The sequence below is a fragment of the Colobus angolensis genome, unplaced genomic scaffold, assembly GCF_000951035.1.
Source record: "Colobus angolensis palliatus isolate OR3802 unplaced genomic scaffold, Cang.pa_1.0 Scaffold7, whole genome shotgun sequence".
Lineage (NCBI taxonomy): Eukaryota > Metazoa > Chordata > Mammalia > Primates > Cercopithecidae > Colobus > Colobus angolensis.
The window spans coordinates 20,290,399-20,314,365 of NW_012120709.1; the positions used below are offsets into that span (position 1 = coordinate 20,290,399).

At 42.1% G+C, this 23,967-nt stretch overlaps 1 protein-coding gene across 1 annotated transcript in view; it reads right to left on the minus strand.

The window, feature by feature from the left end:
* Positions 1 to 23,967, minus strand: part of USP28 (ubiquitin specific peptidase 28) — an 82,414-nt gene that overhangs the window by 36,854 nt on the left and 21,593 nt on the right. The window contains exons 2-8 of the mRNA XM_011926775.1: positions 23,587 to 23,664; positions 21,557 to 21,689; positions 11,030 to 11,135; positions 9,978 to 10,137; positions 3,398 to 3,484; positions 2,219 to 2,356; positions 694 to 767 (exon numbers count right to left, since the gene is read on the minus strand). Of these exons, the coding sequence (XP_011782165.1) occupies positions 694 to 767; positions 2,219 to 2,356; positions 3,398 to 3,484; positions 9,978 to 10,137; positions 11,030 to 11,135; positions 21,557 to 21,689; positions 23,587 to 23,664 (776 nt within the window). The remainder of the gene's footprint in view (positions 1 to 693; positions 768 to 2,218; positions 2,357 to 3,397; positions 3,485 to 9,977; positions 10,138 to 11,029; positions 11,136 to 21,556; positions 21,690 to 23,586; positions 23,665 to 23,967) is intronic.

The following is a 23,967-nucleotide window of genomic DNA, read 5'->3' on the forward strand; positions in this document are numbered from 1 at the left end:
ATGCTTTCAGTATACACATCTATATCCAATGATAGATGTATGCAAGGTATAGAAGTAGTATAAACGTAAGAATGAACTCTGTTGCACAGATTTACAAATACAAAACATTTTTCTGATACAATAGAAATAAAAAGTTTCTTCTTACAAGTCCATCTCAAATTGCTAACTATGTTAAGTTGCTGTTTCCAAAACCATTTTATAGTTACAATTCTTCTACCTAGAATTGAAACCATTTAAAATACAGATTTCTCAGAGGGATATCTATATTGTGCCCTAAATTGCACTTCTCTGAGTGACTGAAATGACTATAGCCTTTACTCTACACATTCTAAGTAGACCTCAAAAGGGATCTTAAATTTAAGTATCCATATTATACCATTATGTTCGCAACAGAGGTTGATTTGACCTTTTTACAAATACATTTTATAGTACATGCTGAGTTTAATAAAGTTAACACTTATAGTCCTTTAGCTAGGGGGGGAAAAAAAACTGCAGGATTAGATGACTGCTATATCCTCAGAGGGGAAAGCTGAAGGTGACAGGGATACACGATGAGGACTACCTCAGTGGTTATCCCAGGAGGTGTGGTTAAAAACCAGCAATTTCTACTTAAGGAGAGTAACTTTCCAGCACATAATTCTCACTGCCCCACTGTGAGTTGGAAGGATGTACAAACAAACCCTCAACACTCACTTAACATTAACAGCTAGCTGGAATGCGTCCTCTAGCCAATCCAGGAGCTTGTGTGTGAATTCACTCACATCTTGCTATAAGAGAGGCACAAATTGCATAAAAGTTAGATGCAATACCAAGAGAAATTAAAATTTATCCGTATCCCACCAATGAATTAAGATTATACTACCATAAAAGCATTTCTTTTTTTCTTTTTGTTTTTTGTTTTGAGACAGGGTCCCTCTCTGTCACCCAGACTGGAGTGCAGTGGCACAATCTCAGCTCACTGCAGCCTCTGCCTCCCAGGTTCAAGCAATTCTCCTGCCTCAGCCTCCCAAGGAGCTGGGATTACAGGCACACACCACCACGCCCGGCTAATTTTTGTATTTTTGGTAGAGATAGGGTTTCACCATGTTGGCCAAGTTGGTCTTGAATTCCTGACCTCAAATGATCCACCTGCCTCGGCGTCACAAGTGCTGGGATTACAGGCATCAGCTATTGCGCCCAGCCTGAAAGCATTTCTTTCTGGGGGCTGAATATCATGAAAACATAGGAACACTGAAACCCAGCTACTGTACATAAAAAAGAAGGTGCATTAAGCAACCTGTAAGTTGTAGCTAGAAGGAAGCTGGAACTCTACTACTTCCAGCCACATCTATTTATGACAAAGAAAGAAAAATAAACAAAATTTTCCAAGTAGGACTTTTTAAGAAAAAGGCCCAAGGAACTCTAGAACAATACAGAGATCTGAATAAAGAAAGAAAACTTAAAAAAAAAAAAAAAAGAAAGAAAGAAAGAAAGAAAACTTTAACGTTTTGAGAATTTTGTAGAACTGTAGGACCTTCAAATAGAGAATGAAAACAAAATCGTATGAAGAAGAAGCTGATCTAATTAGTGACAGCTTTGTTTTCGTTTTTTAATTATTTTTTCAGAGACGGGGTCTCACTCTGTCACCCAGGCTGGAGTACAGTAGCACAATCACAGCTTATTGCAGCCTCAAACTACTAGGTTTCAGGGATCTTCCTGCCTCAGCCTCCCGAGTAGCTGGGACTACCGGCGCGTACCACCATGCCCGGCTATTTTTTAATAGGAGGTAGGGAAAGGAAAGTCTAGAAGAGAGAAGTTGCTGAGAAAAGCTCCTTCCTGAACTCAGATTTAGATAGTTTTAAAGCTACAATTTCCATCTGGACCATTCCAAGACAAAGGTGCAGACAAAGGACTACTTTTCTTGGTATCCCTTTTGTTACAGTTCATTGAGGTATTTTCCAATCTCCTCCTTTGCACATCAATAGCCCCTGTATAATTCTACATTCTTTCTAATACTATTTCTTCTTCTCTTTAGAACTGCCAGATGCCGTGCAACACACGCACACTCTCACATGCTTTCGCTCTCACCACCTGTTCTGCGGCAAAAAAAAGTCAGAAACGAGTGCCCACAGTCCTGCTTAGTCATGTTCACAGCTTGTTACGCAGCTAAAATAAAGCAGTACCACATTAATATTGACAAGGCGTGACTTCAAACTCAAGAATAAGGCTTCTTTTGTACCTGCTGTTCCTCAGATGATCGGAATGCTCCCTTTAATAGATCCAGAGCTGCAGATGGGTCTACAAATTTTCTATTTGATCCCATCATTAGAGCAAACAAATACTGAAGCTCTTGCATAAACATGATATTTCTCTTTTCCTGTAGAAAACAAAGCACATGTACTCTTACAACATCTCATTTAGAAAATCAGAATGTGTAAAAAAAAAAAAAGTTTTCATGAGCCGGGCACAGTGGCTCACACCTGTAATCCCAGCACTTTGGGAGGCCGAGGCAGGTGGATCATGAGGTCAGGAGATCGAGACCATCCTGGCTAACACAGTGAAACCCCGTCTCTACTAAAAATACAAAAAAAAAAATTAGCCGAGCATGGTGGCAGACACCTGTAGTCCCAGCTACTCGGGAGGCTGAGGCAGGAGAACTGCGTGAACCCAGGAGGCGGAGCTTGCAGTGAACCACATTGGGCCACAGTACTCCAGCCTGGGCAACAGAGTGAGACTCCATTTCAAAAAGAAAAAAAGAAAAAAAAGAAAGGGGAAAAGTGGTCATTTAAGAAAAAAAAGTTTTCAATAATCATGCCCTCATTTATATTTACCTAGATCTAGGTCAAAGTCACAGGGCTATATATGTTACAGGGACTCTGGTAAGGACTGTATTCTAAACTGAAGAGTAACTATGTAGAAGCCAGAGAGACAGCACTGTTGGAAAAACAGAAATGTCCACTTTCTGAAGCTGCTGCCCTCCCTCTCATGGAGAAAACGCATTACGCTAAGGTGAAATCCTGGGAAGGGTTAAAACGCCGGGAGGAGGCTACAACCTTTGGCAAAAACAGAATAAAATAGACAAAGAAGGCTCAGGTCTCCGGCATCAGGGCATCTCTCCAGCATTACATCACCTGAGCAGCTCAGGAAGAGAAAGGATACAACAAGCACAACAGTATTTGGGGTCTCCCCATCCACATATTCTTGGAACTGTTTTTCTCATTTTATTCCTACTTAATTTTACATTTTTGCATACCCTTATATGTTATCCCAAAAAAGGAAAACGAGCCATTTAGAAATGAAAACAAATATTAGCACAGGCCAAAGAATATGACGGGTATCAGCTTTAGGCAAAAATCTGGAAGCCTTAGGGATGAAAAGGACTAAATAACAGTGAAGAAATTCGTTGACACCAACTTACTGTGTGACTTCGACAATTTTCAAGTACATTTTGTGGCAGACTATAACTGAGAACCAGTCTTCGAAATTCAGGCAATTGAAAGAGAGACTGAAATAAAGAAAGAAAGGGATTCACAGCCTTTCCTGAAAATAACTGCAGCAACATATGTATTTTTCACTTTAAATATTTTATTTCATATTTAAAAGTATGTAAAACTATCAACCTGGCAATTCGACTTATGTTATTTCTTTTTTTTTTTTTTTTTCTTTTTAAAAGAACTTGTATTTTATTATATTTTTTTATAAAAGGAAGAAAATAAAGAGAGAGGAAAAGAAAAGGCAGAGAAGACTCAAAAGAGGAAAGATAATGAAAAAAAATCCCCACCCCCACTCCCCGACTTATGTTATTTCTAAAGAAATAATGGTTGTGCACAAAAAATTAGCTCAAAGAATATTAATACTTTAGGAAAAAATTGAAACAACCTAATGTCTAACAAAAGGAGCAGTTTTTGTTTTTTGTTTTGTTTTTGTAGAGACCAGGTCTCCCTATGTTGCCCAGGCTGGTCTCAACCTCCTGAGCTCAAGCGATCTGCTCCTTTGGCCTCCCAAAGTGTTGGGATTATAGGCACAAGCCACCAAGCCCAGCCAAAAGCAGCAGTTTAAATACACTATACTGTGTTTACACAATAGACTATTAAGCAGTCATTGAAATAATATTGTAAAAAGTGTTTATAAAATGACCTACTATATAAAGTGAAAATGAAAAAAACAAGAGCTATGTGTATCAACATGGGTAAACCTCAAAACTACATTTTGAGTGATAAAAACTTACAGAAAAACAGTATTATACTGCTTATATTAAGTTTAACAACATGTAAAACAAATACTACATATTGCTCAGGGATACATCCAAGTGTGGTTATGTCTGTGGGAAAGGAAAGATGTCACAACAGGAACTCAATAGAACAGAAATTTGTAACATTAACTTTTTAAGCCAGGTGGTTAGTATAGCAGTGTTTACTATTATCCACTCCTTGTCATAATATTGCATTTTTTTAAAGTTTAACAGCAGATGGTAGAACTGGAGAGAGGGATTCTTTTTATTATTTGCAAATCACATTTTTCTACTATGAATACCTTTCATAAGTTAATTTTCTTTAAAAATATCTCCTGTATGAATATATAACTCCTCATCCCAACACGCTCCTCAAATGAAAACCCCCTCAGGCCTGCACGGTGGAACTCTTGAAGAAGCATCCTAGGTAAATAATAGGCAAAACTTTGGAATTAGAACTAAATAAAACATCTTCTTGGTATTCCAAAAGCCCCAGGTATATTTCCTAATGTCATCCAAAGAATCCAAGTGTCGGTACCTGACTAAAGCCCATGTGCACCTCTCTGGCTTCCCTCACTCTAACACAAGCTGCGGTGGGATTCAGCCAACAGGGTGAGTGTTCACCTGGACTGGAGTGTAAACCCGGGTCATGTTGCACCCAAGTTCTCTCCGGAACCAGGACTTGGCTGGTGAGCTCTATCCTCAGTCACTCTCTTCTCTTCCACCTCACCTGTCTACCTAACACACTTGCATTCCTACTCTGCTGGCTACCCTGTGACATTCTTGAGTTTCTATTCTGCTGTGAGAAAAATGGCTTTACATTCTCAGCCACTTAACTCCACCTCTTCACCATCACGAAAATCAGGCTTTGCCATTATTCTTAAAAACCACATTAGGCTGGAAGTGGTGGCTTATGCCTGTAATTCCAACACTTTGGAAGGCTGAGGCTGGCGGATCACCCGAGGTCAGGTTCGAGACCAGCCTGACCAACATGGAGAAACCCCATCTCTACTAAAAATACAAAATTAGCCAGGTGTGGTGGCGTGCCTGTAGTCCCAGCTACTCGGGAGGCTGAGGCAGGAGAATCGCTTGAACCCGGGAGGCAGAGGTTGCGGTGAGCTGAGATTGTGCCATGGCACTCCAGCCTGGGCAACAGGAGTGAAACTCTGCCTCAAAAACACACACACCAAAAAACAAAAAAGATCAAAAAAAAAAAAAAATCACATTAAGTGTGCGCTAATACTATGCACATCTCCCAATTTATTCCCTATCCAACTGCTGCTGCTTCTGTGTTTTCTGCATCACTTCATTACATCCTCCTCCCCTAGTCACCAAAGTTTAGAACTGTAGAAAAATCCTTGAATCTTTCTCCTAGCCATTCACATCTAATAAGTAACAAGTCCTTTGGCTTCTGCCTCTGGGTGCTCTTTATAACCTAACTGCTTTCTCCCTATCGGCGCCCCATCAACTGCTCTAATCCAACTCCCATCGCCGCTCACTTGCACCACAGCACATGGTCTCTCTGCTTCCAGAACTTCCCTTCACCAACTCACACTTGCTCACAACTGCCACGCAGCTCCTTGTAACTACCTCGCTAATATGGCAAAAATAAAGCTCCCGATTCACTCAATACTGTCATCTAGGAACGGCTTTCCTCACTCTCCCAAGTCCTGACATCCTCCTAGGTGACTTCAGTCAATCCCTGAGGACATCCTGTCAGTGCTGCCTTGAAAATAAATCAAGAACCCCAACTCTTTTCTATTTCCAGGGCTACCAGTCCAGTCCGAGTCACCATCACTCCCCATGGATGACAGCCATGGGTCTCTCCCCGTGCATCCTTGCCCCTCCATCCTTATCTCACCACAGGAGCCAGAGGGAGCCTCTTAATACTTGAGCCAGAGTTGATCAGTCTGCCACTGGGGATCTTCAGTGACTCCCTGTCCACTCAGAACCTCCTCTCCAGTGACCCTCCCTTTGCTCTTAGCATCCAGCCACTTGGACTCCAGCATGTTCCCTGAACACATCAAGCCCATTCCCACCATGAAGCCATTGATCTATGTGTTCCTCTACCTGGAGTGATTTTTTATCCCAATAGATGCCTGGTTCACTCCCTTGCTAGTCTCACCCCCTTCCCCACCTCAGTGAGGCTCATCCAAAACCACAGTCAATACTGCAACCTGTTCCCACCACTCCTGCAGTTCCAATCTCTGTAACCTTGCTTTTTTTTCCACTGGACCAATCACAGTCTAATGTATTATTATACACATTTTATTTAGCTAGTTCATCATTCTGTTAGTTTTTAGTTTACTGTTCATTTTCTATCTCACTTCATGAGAATTCACATTCCATGTGGGCACAGCTGTCTTTGTTTTGTTCACTCCTATATCAAGGGCCTAGAACACTGCTAGACGTAGAACAGGTGTTCAATCGTTTGCTGAGGGAGCTCGCATGCATCCAGCCTGGAGATCTCTCAGCTTCTTGAGCATCCCATCTCTAGTGACACATTCCTCCACTCCATCTCTATCTACACCCACATCCCAGTCTGCACCCAAAATACGCCAAACACATGAAAGGTGTCAGTTCGCAGATTACACGTTCAGAAAAGCTCACTCTGCAACCATTACATGTCTTCTTTGTGTCCGATTACCTGCAGGATAGATACCTGTTCTTTGACTTCAGCAGGGGCCCAAGCAAATTGATCTCCTTCCTGGCTCCCTAACAATCAGTTCCTTCCTATCGTCATTTCTTTCTCCATCTAGCATTGATGCTATGGTCTTAACTACCCTTCATTAAATTCACAGAGTGTCCTTTTGTCCTTTGATCACATATCCAGCAAATGCTCCAACTTAAATGAGTTGATTTTTCCATGTAAGAGGTTCAGAGTGCTGTCAAGAGAAGTCCAGATAGATACTGAGCATTCTGGTATCACAATACATTTAAAGTCAACAATTTCAAGCAGATCTTCAAATTTTTGGAAATCCTACTATAGTACTCTGGTGCCAATCGGTTCTCCCACCATCTCCAACAACTATTTCAAACTTTTACTCCCTTTAAAATCTGACTCTGTCACTTCTCCACTGTCTCAAAAAACAGCTGCTTATTTCACACAGGAAAAAAAAAAGACTAGACACTACTTCAACTCTAATTTGCAGTTATCATTTCTTCCTCCTCCCTTCCCATTACTCTCCTGCCCTTTTCCTTGTTAAGGCCAACCCCTCAGATATACTTTCTACGCTGTCCCAGAAGCCTTACTCAGGTATCCTCTGCATCTGCTGGCTCTTGTCCACCCTTCACAGGAGTGAAGGCTGAGGAAGGGGGTGAATCCAGGGAGTGTTCTCTTTCTCTCTCTCTCTCTTTTCAGATAGGAAAGAACTGACATGTTCCACATTATCTTCCTACATTCTATTCTCAAAACAGATGCCAGTGATCCTTTTAAACTGGAAGTATGATCATATCACTTCTCTGCTCCAAACCTTCCAATACATTCCTATTTCATCTAGAATTCCCAAATCCTCACCGTGACCACAAGCTGTCCCACTCCACCTCTACCACCTTTCCTATCCCACTGCTTTCAGTTCTGGATCACTCCATCTTGGCTATTTGTTATTTCTCAGACACATTAAGCAAGCTCCTGAACCTCCGTCTGCTTATTTGCTATTCATTGTCTCAAATGTTCCCTATGTAATTATATAGCTCATTCCCTGGCCACCTTCAGACCTCAGCTCAAATGCCTACCTCATCAGAAAAGCCATCCCTGACCCTCTGCCCTCTCCAGCTGAACCCTGTCCAGTCCCCCAGACTCACTACCTCAGCTCAAATGCCTACCTCATCAGAAAAGCCATCCCTGACCCTCTGCCCTCTCCAGCTGAACCCTGTCCAGTCCCCCAGACTCACTCATTCATCTTTACACTTGTCACCTCCTGATGTTTTGTTTACTGTCTGTGCCACTCTTTCCAAAGTAAACCATGAGAGTATGGTCTTTGTTTTAATCCCTGCTGTTTCCCCAGAGCCTAAGACAGTACATAGAAGCTGGATGTAGTGGATGTGTAAGAAGGGAGAATTCCATTTTTTAGCTTGAGCAGCTGGGTAGTACCATGATGGAGAAGACTGCAGGGGTGAGCACCAAGGGTTGCCTTGGGGTTATGTAAGTTTAAGATGCCTGAGTGATACTTCTAAAGAGCCACTACCCTCTAGTGAATTCACTCACTCCCTTGGTTTTATTGCTATCTATATGGTGCTGATTTCCAAAACTGTATCTGGAGCCCACTACTTTTTCTGAAGTACAAATTCATATAATTGTATGCCTACATGGTATCTCCTTAAACTCAACTCATTTAAGTTGGAGGATTTGCTGGGTATGTGATCAAAGGACAAAAGGGCACTCTGTGAATTTAATGAAGGGTAGTTAAGACCACAGCATACACAGGCACAGGCACCTCAGACTCGGCATATCTAAAACTGAGCTGATCGCAGGGCGCGGTGACTCATGCCTCTAATCCCAGCACTTTGGGAGGCCAAGGCAGGCAGATCACGGGGTCAGGAGTTGGAAATCAGCCTGACCAACATGGTGAAACCCCGTCTCTACTAAAAATACAAAAATTAGCCAGGCCTGGTGGTGCGTGCCTATAGTCCCAGCTACTCGGAAGGTTGAGGCAAGAGGATCCCTTGAACCTGGGAGACAGAAATTGCAGTGAGCTGAGATTGTGCCGTCTTGTCTCAGATGAATAACTAATAAATATTTAAAATAAATTTTAAAAATGAAGACATTGAGCCAGGTGCGGTGGCTCATGCCTGAAATCCCAGCACTTTGGGAGGCTGAGGCAGGCGGATCACCTGAGGTCAGGAGTTCCAGACCAACCTGGTCAACATGGTGAAACTCTGTCTCTACTAAAAATGTAGCCAAGTGGCTAGGCACAGTGGCTCACGCCTCTAATCCCAGCACTTTGGGAGGCCGAGGCAGGCAGATCATGGGGTCAGGAGTTGGAGACCAGCCTGACCACCATGGTGAAACCCTGTCTCTACTAAAAATACAAAAATTAGCCAGGCCTGGTGGTGCGTGCCTGTAGTTCCAGCTACTCGGGAGGCTGAGGCAGGAGAATTGCTTAAACCTGAGAGGCGGAGGTTGCAGTGAGCTGAAATCACACCACTGCACTCCAGCCTGGGCAACAGAACAAGACGCTGTGTCAGAGAAAAACAAAACAAACAAACAAAAAAACCTGAACTGAAATCCACTTTTAACACACACCCAAATTATTCCCCTTCCAGGGTCAAATGGTACTATAATCCACCTGGCTACTGGAACTAGAAACCTCATAGTCTTACTCAACTACTGCAGGCATATCCTGTACCCAACTGCCCACCAACCCTGTACATTTGATCTCCTCGGTGCCTCAAGAATGCATTCACTTCTCTCCTTCCATGATTTCTGCCACTTCTCTACTCCAGGTCACCACTGTGGCCTACCTGGATAGCTATGATAGCCTTCAACAACTGATTCCTCCTTATTCACTCTCACTGCTATAATATAGTATTCACTAAATGCTTATCCAAAACACCTATCCAACATATTTACAACCACAGCAGATTTCTTTTTAGTACTGCTCAACTTAGACATCAAAGCATCTAAATCCAAACACAATAATGCCAGAAAAACTCCCCAGTTTTAAATATCTGTTTTAATTTTTTGAAAGCTATGTTTCTACATTTCAGTTTAATAAATTACAAAGTTATTTCCAAAAGACACTGTTATCTCTTAAAAATATCATACCTGAATAACAGCACTAAACCAACATGTATTGCCAACATTTTTCAGCCCAACTGGCCAACCATCAACTCTCCTCCAGTCATTGGGATTGGGGTTTTCTCCCCAGACTTCACAGCGTTTTCTCTTTGAGCGTTTAGTTTCTGCAGAGGTTGCTTCATGCATCCTATATGGTGCAGCATGCCACACATCAAAAAAGAAAATAGTTAAAGAATAATATAGCACATGCAGGATGCTGTAACCTTTTGTGGATAATTCAAAATGCCAGAAAAAGTATTTACTGGATAATCCCTAGCTATATAAGGAACTAACACAACTGAAAAGCAAGATTTAAACATAGAAATGTTAATCCTTCCATAACAGACATTATTACTAATAAGGTCCATGATAGAACTGAGTTGAAATTCAAGACTATTTAAGGCTACCATATTAGAAATTTTAGATTTCAACACAGTGTACTATCTAAGACCTCACCATTGAAAAGGGCAGGAGAGACACTGTGCTAAAGATAAGAGCCTCCAAATTGCCCAGGACACAAAACACAGCGCTATGTTCCCTGAAATAAACATCTCAGCAGTGTGTGGGAATAAACATGTCCAGAAATGGAGAGGCCACCACTGGAACTGGATGTTGGTGAACAGTACCAAACAATCATCCAATTAGTACCAGTTCAAAAAAATAGATTCCTTGATCACTTATGAGACAGGGTAGTTGAATAACGCATTTAAAAATGTGCAACAGCATAACCCTCAAAGTTTATAAAAGAGAATATACATTTATCAGATACCTGGACTAGGTTGTTTTTAATTCACCCTAGCAACTGTGAACTGAAATACCTTGCACGCTTCTACTCAAAGACACAGGTTGCAATAAGACCCCTTTCGGTTTGGCTTTTTCAAAAGTGAACCAAAGAGTAAGCTAATGCGAATTCAAAATTTCTCCTAAAAGAAATTTCATTCAGGCGCTTAGCAGAATTATTCCTGAGTGGCATTCACAGAGCTATTGCCTTTGACATACACACAAATGTGGGGGCAAGGATTATAAGTTAAATCAATAACCTGTTAAGATCTCTTCCATCAGCTTGAATTTTGGGAGACTCCAATAGACTCAAAGCAATGGCAGCCTGAAGATCATCTTTGTTATCATGAGTAAGGTCTATCACTTCTGTAAGATAAACAGAAATTTAATTAGTCTATATATAGGAAACATTGCCCTTCTGTGATACAAGAAAAAGGTAAAGACATACTCCCTAGCTTTCATTACAACAATTGCTCAACGTGTAACAATTTTATTACCCTACTGCATAGTCAAATGAGTAACTTCAGCTGCACTGTAACCTTAGACTAGCCCATAGTACAGAAATAACAAGCTGCAATAATCAAATGAATCAAATACCCTCTTCTGTATTCTCACTCCACAAAGTCAAAAGTAGATCCCATACATGTGGGTTAAATAGTCTCTATTATCACAAAACATCAGTCAAATATCAAACATCCAGGGAACAGATATTTTCAATTTCATACAAAATATTTCACAAACAAGAGACATACTCAACTAGTTAAGAAGAGTAAGAGAAAGAAAAAGTGAAACTCACACATGATACAAAATATTCACAGATACAAAATACCTAAACAAAATATTAGCAAATAGAACCAATAATATACAAAAAAAGTTACACATTAAGATCAAGTTGAGTTTACTGCAGGAAAAAAAACTGAGTTAATACGAGATGGAGCAGTAAAATTCACTATCTTAACAATTAAAAGAAAAAAGGTCATCTTAATAGATACAGAAAATGTATTTGATAACATTCAACTTTCTTTCAGGATAAAAACTGAAAGCCAACTAGGAAGAGAAAAAAATATCCTTAGGCTGAGAAAAAGTATCCCTGAGAAGCCCACAGAAAACTGTTATACTTAATGGAAAAACGTTAAGTACATTTGCTTTAAAATCAAGACTAAGACAAACACATCTGCTTTTATTCACCATGGTTCTGGAAGTTCTAGGCAGGCAGTAAGAAATTTTGGGCATGGTGGCTCATGCTTGTAATCCCAGCACTTTGGGAGGCCAAGATGGGAGGATCAGCTGAGGTCAGGAGTTTGAGACCAACATGGTGGCACCTCATCTCTACTAAAAATACAAAAAATTAGCTGGGTGTAGTTGCACGTGCCTCTAATTCCAGCCACTTGGGAGGCTGAGGCAGGAGAATTGCTTGAAACCAGGAGGCGGAGGTTGCAGTGAGTTGAGATTGTGTCACTGCACTCTAGCCTGGACAACAGAGTGAGACTCCATCTCTAAGAATACAAAGGCTGGAAAATAAGAAGCAAAACTGTCATAATTCACAGATAATAATCACCTACAAGGGAAACCCAAAATAGTCCACAGCTACTCTGGGCACACTGCCTATGTGGTACCCCTGTTTCACAGGAGCAGTTTAAAAAAACAAAAGAGGCTGGAAGCGGTGGCTCACGCCCGTAATCCCAGCACTTTGGGAGGCCAAGGTGGGTGGATCACCTAAGGTCGGGAGTTCAAGACCAGCCTGACCAACAAGGAGAGACTCCCTCTCTACTTAAAATACAAAATTAGCCAGGGGCGGTGGTGCATGCCTGTAATCCCAGCTACTTGGGAGGCTGAGGAAGGAGGACTGCTTGAACCTGGGAGGTGGAGGCCACAGTGACCCAAGGTCACGCCATTGCACTCTCCCCTGGGCAACAAGAGCAAAACCTCCATCTCAAAACAAAAATTTTTTAAATTAAAAAGCACACACAAATATTACAAAACTGCAGTAAGTAATCAAGACTGTGTGCTGCTGGCATAAGGAGACATATACATCAATGGAACAGAATTTATAGTCCAGAAATAAACTCTTACATTTCTGGCCAATTGATTTTCGACCTAAGTACCAAGACAACTCAAGAGGGAAAGAATATCTTTTCAACAAATGGTGCTGTGACAACTGAACACCACATGCAAACAAATAAAGCTGAACTCCTACCTAGCCCCACATACAAAAATTAAGTAAAAATGGATCAAGTCCTCAAAATGAGAGCTAAAATATAAAACTCCTAGAGGACAACACAGGTGTAAATCTTCATGACCTTAGATTAGGCAACAAAATCTGAGATGACACCCAGAGCATAAGAAACCAAAGAAAAAATAGAATAAAAAATCTTTTGGGCTTCAAAAGACACCATCAAGAAGTAAAGAGACTGCTGGGCACAGTGGCTCACATCTGTAATCCCAGGACTTTGGGAGGCCAGGGCGGGCGGATCACTAGGTCAGGAGTTCGAGATCAGCCTGACAAAAACAGTGAAACCCCATCTCTACTAAAAATACAAAAAAATTAGCTAGGCATGGTGGCAGGTGCCTGTAATCTCAGTTACTCTGGAGGCTGAGGCAGGAGAATTGCTTGAACATGGGAGCCAGGAAGCAGAGGTTGCAGTGAGCCGAGATCGCACCACTGCACTCCAGCCTGGGCGACAGTGCGAGACTCGGTCTCAAAAAAAAGAAAAAAAAAGAAGTAAAGAGACAATTCACAGAAAGGGAGAAAATATTTGCAAAACATGCATCTGATAAGGGATCTACACACAGAACATACAAAAAGAACTCCTGTAACCAAATGAGACACACAAAGGATGATTTCAAAAACGGGCAGAAAATCTGAATTGACATTTCTCCAGAGAATATACTAGATGACCAATAAGCATAAGATGCTCAACATCACTAATCATCAGAAAAATGCAAATCAAAACTACAATGAGATATCCTTTCACACCCATAGCGACAGCCATCAAAAAATAATATTAAGAAGATTGGCAAGGATATGGAGAAACTGGAACCTTTGTTTACTGTTGGTGGGATTTCAAAATGGTGCAACTGGCCAGGGCGGTGGCTCACGCCTGTAATCCCAGCACTTTGAGAGGCCAAGGTGGGCAGATGGCTTGCGCTAAGGAGTTCAAGACCAGCCTGGGCAACGTGGCGAAATCTTGTCTCTAAAAAATTCAAAACACAAATAAAAAATAAAAAATAGCTGGGCATGGTGGTATGTGCCCATAGTCCCGGTTGCTTGGGAGGCTGGGGCGGGAGGATCACTTGAGCCTGGGATGTCTAGGCTGTAGTGAGCCCTGTTTGCACAACTGCACTCCAGCCTGGGTAACAGTGAGACTCTGTCTCAAAAAAAAAAAAACAAACAAACAAAACAAATAAATAAAATACGGCCAGGCATGGTGGCTCATGCCAGTAATTCTACACTCAGGGAGGCCGAGGCAGGTGGATCACTTCAGGTCAGGAGTTCGAGACCAGCCTGGGCAACATGGTGAAACACTGTCTCTACTAAAAATACAAAACTTAGCTAGGCGTGGTGGGACACACCTGTAGTCCCAGCTACACAGGAGGCTAAGGCATGAGAATCACTTGTACCCGGGAGGTGGAGGCTGCATTGAGCCAAGATTGTGCCACTGCGCTCCAACCTGGGCGACAGAGCAAGACCCTGTCTCAAATAAATAAATAAACAAACAAACAAATAAATAAAAATAAATGGTACAACTACTGCAGAAAACAGTACGGAGGCTATTCAAAAAATTAAAAACAGAACAACCATATGACCCAGCAATCCTACTTCTGGGTATAGATCCAAAAGAATCTAAAGCAGGGTCTTTTTCTGAGACAGAGTCTCACTCTGTCACCCGTGCTGGAGTGCAGTGGCACAATCTCAGCTCACTGCAGCCTCAACCTCCAGGGCTCAAGGGATCTACTTGCTTCAGCCTCCCAGGTGGCTGGGACTACAGGCACACACCATCACACCTGGCTAATTTTTCTATCTTTTGTAGAGACAGGGATTCACCATGTGGCCCTGGCTGGTCTTGAACTCCTGAGCTCAAACTATCCACCTGCCTCAGCCTCCCAAAGGGCCGGGATTACAGGTATAAGCTACGGTGCCCAGCCTAAAGCAGGGTCTTGTAGAGGTATCTGTACATCCAAGTTCACAGCAACACTATTCACAAGAGCCAAGAGGTAGAAACAACCCAAATGTCCATTAATGAATGGATAAACAAAACATGGCATATACATACATACAAATGGAATATTACTCAGCCTTAAAAAGGAAAGAAATTTGAGGCATGCTGTAACATGAAGTCTGAAGATATTCTGTTAAGTGAAATAAGCCCACTGCAAAAGGACTGTGTATTTCTACTTATATGAGGTTCCTAGAAATTCAGAGAAAGAGGAGAATGGAGGAGAGAAAAAATGGGGGTTACTGTTCAATGCATACTAAGTAAATGAAAGGTTCTGGAATGGATGGTGGTGATAGCTGCACAACAGTATGAATTCATTTAATACTTCTGAAATGTACATTTAAACAGTTAAGATGGTAAACTGTATGTTTTACCAAAAAAGACTGGAAAAAAGAAGAAATACTGTCACATGCTACAACATGGATGAAACTTATGACAGATATTATGCCAAATGAAATAAGCCAGTCACAAAAAGACAACCACTGTATGAGTCCACTTATATGAAGTATTTAAAGTAGTCAAACTCATAGAAACAGAAAGCAGAATGGTAGTTACCAGGGGCTGGGTATGGAGTTCAGATTTGCAATATGGTAACATTCTGGAAGTCGTTTCACAACAATTTGATTATTCTTAACACTACTGAACTCTACATTTAAAAATGGATCAAGTATTTAAAAATCAAATATTTGTGATATCCTTAGATTTTATGTAATGTGTTTTTTACCAAAATAATAATTTCAAGTAATAAATTATCCAATTATCAGGCTGGGTACGGTGGCTCACGCCTGTAATCCCAGCACTTTGGGAGGCCGAGGCAGGCAGATCACTTGAGGTCAGGAGTTTGAGACCAGCCTGGTCAACATGGTGAAACCCCATCTCTACTAAAAATATAAAAATTAGATGGGTGTGGTGGTGTGTGCCTGTAATCCCAGCTACTCGGGAGGCTGAGGCAGGAGAATAGTTTATACTTGGGAGGCAAAGGTTGCAGTGAGCCGATATCATGCCACTGCATTCCAGCCTGGGCGACAGAGTGAGCCTCCTTCTCAAAAATAAATAAATAAATAAATAAATAATCCAATTATCACTATAACTATTCCAATTATCATAATTATGATAGAATATTACCATTCGATTTCCATTACCATCTAGGTAATTTTACCTAGATGGTACCTAAATTGTTACCATTTAGGTAACAATCATTAATGGCTGCTGAAAATGCTAAGTGAGAAACTTCATAATAGATGAATTAAGCTGACAATACCTAAATACAATTATGATTTTAACAACACAAAGAGAGCAACCAGAAATTATATGCTTCTCAATGTAACAAAATAGAAGATATATACACACCACCAACTATGACACAGTTGTGCCAGACAAGCATCTGCATTTATAGGAAAGACATGAGACAGAAAAATCCATTGAAAGATACCACAGTAATACAATTGCCAAACTCCAGAATACGTGAAAATTGACATAACAAAGGACTTAATTTCTTTGGATATTAAGCTGCAAGAAGAGGGGGGGCGGATTTTATAAATAAAGAGAGTCTTAAAAAACACTTCAAACACTTAATGTTCTAATTTATTTGGATCATTGTTCTTACAAAAACTGCAAACACTGTTAATGAGATAACTAGGGAAATTTCTACATGGGGTATTTGATGATATTAAGGGATTATTTTTAGTGTGATAATGTTGCAGTTTTGAAAAATAAACAGTTCTCTTTTAGAAATGTTACCCAAAAAGCTAAATATAGAATTATCATATGACCTAGCAACTCTATTTCTAGGTATATATACAAAAGAGCTGAAAACGGATACTCAGTGAAATAGACACTGGCTTTATCATGACAGGGATATTCACTCACTGAAAATGCCCATTACCCAGGTCATGCTGGTTAAGGACACCCTTCAGTGTGGACCCCTCATACAACATGACCATAGGAAAACTGACAAACACTTCTGGAAGCCTCAATAGATTTGCTATCTTAACTTCCTCTCATGGGTCTTACAGATGCTAATAAAAAACAACAGGTTCATTAACAGGAAAATGGAGAAAGGCAGATGGGAAAGTCAAAGGACAAAGGTGGAAATGTTTAAAGGATTATTAAGGAAGTGAGCAAAGAAAATGCTGATGGGGTGAAACTAAGGGGAAAAAGAAAGTTTGAGATAACACAGAATTGATACTGCAGATCAGTGGGGAATTACAGTCTTTCAATTAAACATACTGATTAGACATTTTAATACAGCACTACCAAAGGTGGCTGGACCAAAGGGAACTCTGCTGATGAACCAACATTAAAGGGCTTCAAACAAGTTTCTTGCATTTACCCCAGTTTGGAGAAACTTTATAAGCTGAAAGGCAGAGACCACAAAGAGAAAGATGACCAACAATTGTGTGGGGCAATGTTGAGGCAGGTTAATCAAGATAAAGACTGACAAACAGCCAAGAGTACTTTGGCTGAATCCCTTGCTGGGGACCCAAAGCCTTATGTACACCAGTGGTGAAGGGGTCAGGGTGTGGAGTAGAAACCTTTCTGGGCCTTCGTGACACAGAAGCACAATGCACTGTGATTCCAAAACCTGTTGATAAAGTCCTAAAGGAGGCTATACTTAGGAAAGTAAGGGTTGATGGAATTAGGACAAAATTTTATAGGCGAGTTGGTATATCTGAACCTGCTTCAATGTGAAGTGGTTCCATCTTTTCTACTTGATTGTATTATGGGAATGGATACTGTATCAGCCTGGAGAATGTTCCCTCTACCTACTCCTGTAAAACAGAAGGCATGCAAACTTGTCCTTCAAGCAATAATAATTAGACATGCTAAATGGGAACCAGAAAGATTCACTGAGCCTACACAATAGAGAATTGAAGCTGAAGTGCTGGTAGGGACAAACTGATTGTGGAGCGTTTACCAGGGCTTATGGCAAAAGCCTGTGAGTGCCTCGCAGAGACGACCACTGAGACTTTGGACTAGAGAAGTACCACTTGAGGAGCATTTATTACCTGGCTATGAGACATTAACTGAAGCTACCCTTATAACTGAGGACACAAAATCATCTTGAAACCTGAAATACTCATGCTGTCTTGTTGGGGGATGTCAGAGAAACACTTCAATGAGGATGGCAGTGCCCAAGAGAGCTCCATGATAAAATGGAAACGGTTTATACAGGATTTTGCTACCTGGAAAATTCAAGGAAGTCTTTGCATTCCCCAGGTAGCAGAGCCTCTTTTCCCCTAAGACTGACTCTGGAATTGTGTGAGGAGCTGCTGGATCCTACCCACACTTAGACAGTTTCCCAACAAACACCTCTCAATAGACCAACAAAGAGCTGCTTGGTTTGCAGATGGTAGTTCCAAGGTGAATGGTTAACATCGTATTTGGAAGGAAGGTCGCCACTGGGATCAAAGAAGGTAAAAACAAATCAGCAGCGTGTGTTGATTGCATGCTGTTTTTCTAGCAGTGATGGAAGAATTGAACAGTGATAAAAGCCCCTGTGTTAGGCTTTTTACTCACTCACAAGCAGTGGACAGTGGCCACATGATCAGGCAAGAGAGCAATGGAAACCTGGCCTATTAAAGGGATGCCCATATGGGGCATGGCCCTATGGAAATTTGAAGGCTGCATTAAAGTAGGACATGTCGATGCCAATCAGAAGAAATTCCTTAAGATGAGTTGATATGGGGGTACTGCAGCAGTGCAGAGATGGGCTGAGTCTAGACATGTCCCTTTTCCACCCTCTCAAGAACAAAATGCCAATAAGAACTCTTCTGTCTGCCAGGAAGAGAAAGATACTGCCGACAGCTATGGCGAGATTCCATGGTGGCAAGGCCCTGAACACTGCTGGCCAGTGAGACTAATGCTGGTAACCCTAGGGGACTACAAATGGGTCCTGACAGGTATAGACACGGATTCTGAACTGGGCTTTACTATTCCAACAGACTATGCAAATGCTTTCAGTGCTAAAGAAAACTTGTAACAGAACCACTTAAAAATTTCCACCTTCCTGGGGTGAGCCCTTTGACTCTCCCCTCTGCCTTTCCCCATTCTTTTGTTAATTAACCTAATGTTTTTATTAGCATCTGTAAGACCCATGAGGGGAAGCTGAGGTAGCATTTCACATGAGTAGGAAGGATGACAATTTCCCAATCTAAGAAAACAAATTTGAGAGTAATGGTTACTCTCAAGCCCTGTTAAACAGAGTGTAAATAGGTAAAAAATTATTTTGGAAAAGACTGTCGTTACCTATAAAGTTGAAGATAAGCGTATCTTAATACCTACCAACTACATCACTAGATATATACACTAAAAAAACTCTCGCATACAAGGACAAGAAGCATGAATCCGAATAGCTCACAGCAGGCTTAAATAGCAAAAGCTTGAAAACAACCCCAAAGTCAATCAACAAATATATACAATGTGGTATATTCAGACCATGGAATATTACACACCAGTGAAAATGAATGAACTACAGTTGTAACCCTCAACATGGGTAAGTCTCAAAAAGAACAATGTTGACCGAAAAAAGTTGCAGTGTGTACCAAGAGAATATGAGAATACATGAGAATATTCACAGCAGCATCATTCAGAATAGTTCAAAGCTGTTAACAGCCCAAATGTCCATTAACACCACCTCGCCTTCCTCCCAGAAGGTTCCAGAAGGTTCTCCTTGGTCTCTCCTCCCAGAAGCCTCCTTGGCTTCCAGAGTCCCCGTTCTCCTGGCTTTTCCTGGGCACTGTTCACCACCCCAGACCTCTGAACACTGGCAGCAACCAGTGCTTAAGCTGCAGAACCTTTTATTTCTCCTATACCCACGCCCTTGGAGAGCTCCTCAGTCTCACAGCTTTACAGAGCATTTACAGGTTATGATTCCAAGTCCACCTACCTCCAGCCTGGACCTCTCCTCTGAACTGGGCACCTGGGTCTCCACCGTCTTGCTGACACTTCTGCCGTGAATGTCTAACAGGCATTTCAAATTTAGTATTCCCAAAACTGATCTCTTCATCTACCATCCCAAATCTGCTCCACCTACAGTGATTCCCATCTTGGTTAAGTGCAACTCCTTTCAGTTGCTTACAAAAAACAATTTTGAGTCACCTTTAACTCCTCCCTCTTTCACAACCCTACCTCCTCAGTAAGTAAATCCTACTGCCTTTACCTTAAAAACACTATATGCCGGAATGCCAGCACTGCTTACCCTCCACCACAGCAGCCTGGCCTGGGCTCCCTGATCTGACCCATGCTCGTCACTGCCCCCTCCCCCACATACTGTTCTCAACACCACAGTCACAGTGGAAAATGGAAATCAGTTTATATCATTCCTTTACTCCAAACTCTTCAAAGGCTACCCACCTAACTCACAGCAAAAGCCAGTACTTAGGAAGGTTCTGAATGATCCACCTCCATCTCTTTCCATGGCCCCATCCCTTTCAGCCCTCCTCACTCACTGAGCCTCACCCCGGTCTCCTTGCAGTTTCCTGAGCAAGCCAAGGTACACTCCCATCTTAGGGCTTCAAATGACTTACTCCCTCACCTCCCCTGCACGTTCGTAATTAAAAATCCATCCTGGCTGGGCGCAGTGGCTCACACCTATAATCCTAGCACTTTGTGAGGCTGAGGTGGGCGGATCACCTGAGGTCAGGAGTTCAAGACCAGCCTGGCCAACATGGTGAGACTCCGTCTCTATTAAAAATACAAACAATTAGCCAGGCGTAGTGGCGGGTGCCTGTAATCTCAGCTACTCAGGAGGTTGAGGCAGGAGAATTGCTTGAACCCAGGAGGCGGAGGTTCACGCAATTGCACTCCAGCCTGGGCGACAAAGTGAGACTCCATCTTTTAAAAAAAAAAAAAAAAAAGCACAGTCCATCCATTGGAAATCCAGTCCCCAGCACTCTTTTTTTTTTTTTTTCATTTCTTTCATTCTGTCCTTTTTCTCCATGGTATTTATCATATTCTAGTATATTATATAATTTATTTACTTGTTGAGCTTCTCCCACTAAAAAATAAACTACATGCAGGCAGGGATTCAAGAGTGTTTGGCACATAGTTGGTCCTCATTTAAATAAATGCTAAACAATGAGTAAATGAACAAATGAAACTTTTTCTTTTTTTTTGAGACCAAGTCTTGCTCTGTCGCCCAGGCTGGAGTGCAGTGGCGGGATCTCAGCTCACTGCAAGCTCCGCCTCCTGGGTTCATGCCATTCTCCTGCCACAGCCTCCCGAGTAGCTGGGACTACCAGTGCCCACCACCACGCCCAGCTAATTTTCTGTATTTTTACTAGAGACGGGGTTTCACTGTGTTAGCCAGGATGGTCTCGATCTCCTGACCTCGTGATCTGCCCGCCTCAGCCTCCCAAAGTGCTGGGATTACAGGCTTGAGCCACAGCGCCCAGTCGAAACTTTTTAAGTGCCTAGAATTGTCCCTGCCACATAGCAACAGCTCAGTAATAAGCTGTTATTACTATTATTTCCAAAAGGCTGATGTGATTGACAGGGAATTCACATAGACTTGGTTTCTTATTTTCTGCTAGTTCAGCAAAGGACCAAGACAGGATATATGGTACCTACTTGCTAATACTTCCTTGTTGGCAGCACTCCCTTCTACTTCAGATGGTTCTGTAGCAACAGTGTCTTGACTGGGCTCCTTAACTCTCTCATCAGTGAGAAGACTGACTGCCTGAGTAATGTCACCATTACTGGCCTATGGGAGAAAAAGACAATAGAAATTTCAAAAGTAATCATCATAGAATTTAAAACCAGTTTTGAGTATTAACTTTATTACCCTGGTGACACACTGAGTGCTTTCAGGCATAATTCTAGGGTAGAATTATAAGACTATAATGGACAGGTCTAATGTGCTTGAAGCGTCAATCAAACGCCTCGTTACAGGAGTTTCCATGCTCTGATTTCCCACAACACTCCAACAAAAGTGAAATCTCGATGGAGATTTGTTCCCATTGTTTCAGATACTACTACTCATGATTTCTCTGAACAGTCTAAAGCACGATGTGTCAAAAAAGGGGGTTGGCAATTAACACAGACATTCTAAATGAAGTCAGCCCTACAACAAAAATGCTAAGCAGGCCAGGCGCAGTGGCTCATGCCTGTAATCCCAGCACATTGGGAGGCCAAAGCAGGCAGATCACTTGAGCCTAGGAATTGGAGACCAGCCTGAGCAACTTGGCAAAGCCCCGTCCCTACTAAAAATACAAAAACTAGCCAGGCGTGAGTCCCAGCTACTGAGGTGGGAGGATCGCTTGAGCCCAGGAGGCAGAGGCTGCAGTGAGCCGAGATCATACCACTGCACTGCAGGCTGGGCAACCGAGTGAGATCCTGTCTCCTGTCTCAAAAAAAAAAAAGCCAAGCAGCTACCTATTTTCTAGTGGTGATCCTTCTTGTTTTTAACGTTTTATGAGGAAACATTTCTAACATATATACCAGGAAAGGGAATAAGAGAACCCCCATGTACCTATCACTTATCTTCAACAATTACCTAGTCACTTAGTCATAACCTTTCTTATTTTCTCTAAACCTCCTATACTGTTTTAGATATTCTGAAGCAAATCCTAACCATCTTATCACTGGTCAACATTTCAGAATGTATCTTTTAAAAATATAACCCATGGCTGGGCACGGTGGCTCACACCTGTGATCCCAACACTTTGGGAGGCCAGGTTGGGCGGATCACTTGAGGTCAGGGGTTCAAGACCAGTCTGGCCAATATAGTGAAACTCCGTCTCTACTAAAAATACAAAAATTAGCCAGGTATGGTGGCACATGCCTGTAATCCCAGCTACTCGCGAGGCTGACTGAGGTGGGAGAATCACTTGAACACGGGAGGGAGAGGCTGCAGTGAGCCAAGATTGTACTACTGCACTCCAACCTGGGCATCAGAGTGAGACTCCATCTCAAAAAAAAAAAAACAGCTATTGTCACACCTTAAGAGTAACAACAGTTTTTTTCAGTATCAGATAACCAGTTCAAACTTCCCTGACTCAAATATCATTTAGTTTGCTGGTTTGGATAAGGAACCATAAGGCTTATACAGTGCAACTGGTTGATGTTTCTTAAATCTCCTTTACGCTGCACGGTTACCTGAACCACAAATCTCCCTCAGCCCCTTATATATTTTTTTTTTTTTTTTTTTTTGAGACAGAGTCTCGCTCTGTCGCCCGGGCTGGAGTGCAGTGGCTGGATCTCAGCTCACTGCAAGCTCCGCCTCCCGGGTTTACGCCATTCTCCTGCCTCAGCCTCCCGAGTAGCTGGGACTACAGGCGCCCGCCACCTCGCCCGGCTAGTTTTTTGTATTTTTTAGTAGAGACGGGGTTTCGTCGTGTTAGCCAGGATGGTCTCGATCTCCTGACCTCATGATCCACCCGTCTCGGCCTCCCAAAGTGCTGGGATTACAGGCTTGAGCCACCGCGCCCGGCCAACCCCTTATAATTTACATGTTGAAGATACTGGGTCAGTCATTTGACCTGTAGAGTTCTGTCCCCATATGCGCTTTAATTTGGGCACAGAAATAGCTTGAACTGACATAACTATCATATAGACAGCTGCTTGAAAGCCTCCGGACTAGCAGAGATCTGGAAACCAACCTTCAGAGCTTCATGGAGAAAGGAAGGGTCCTGAATGCCTGTGATTTCTCTCAGTTGATTTAACAGCATTTGGCAGCTCTATATTTGCAAAACAACAAAAAAAAAACCACAAATATGTCAGTCAGAAAGTAAACCTGGGTACATTTAAAGAATAACTTAAAGCATCTTGGATAAACAGGCCTGAGGCTTGCCCAGACTGGAATGCAGTGGCCTGAGCTCACTGCAACCTCTGCCTCCTGGGTTCAAGCTATTCTCCTACCTCAGCCTCCCGAGTAGCTGGGATTATAGGCGCATGACACCACGCCCAGTTAATTTTTAGCAGTGACAGGGTTTCACCTTGTTGGTCAGGCTGGTCTTGATCTCCTGACCTCGTGACCCACC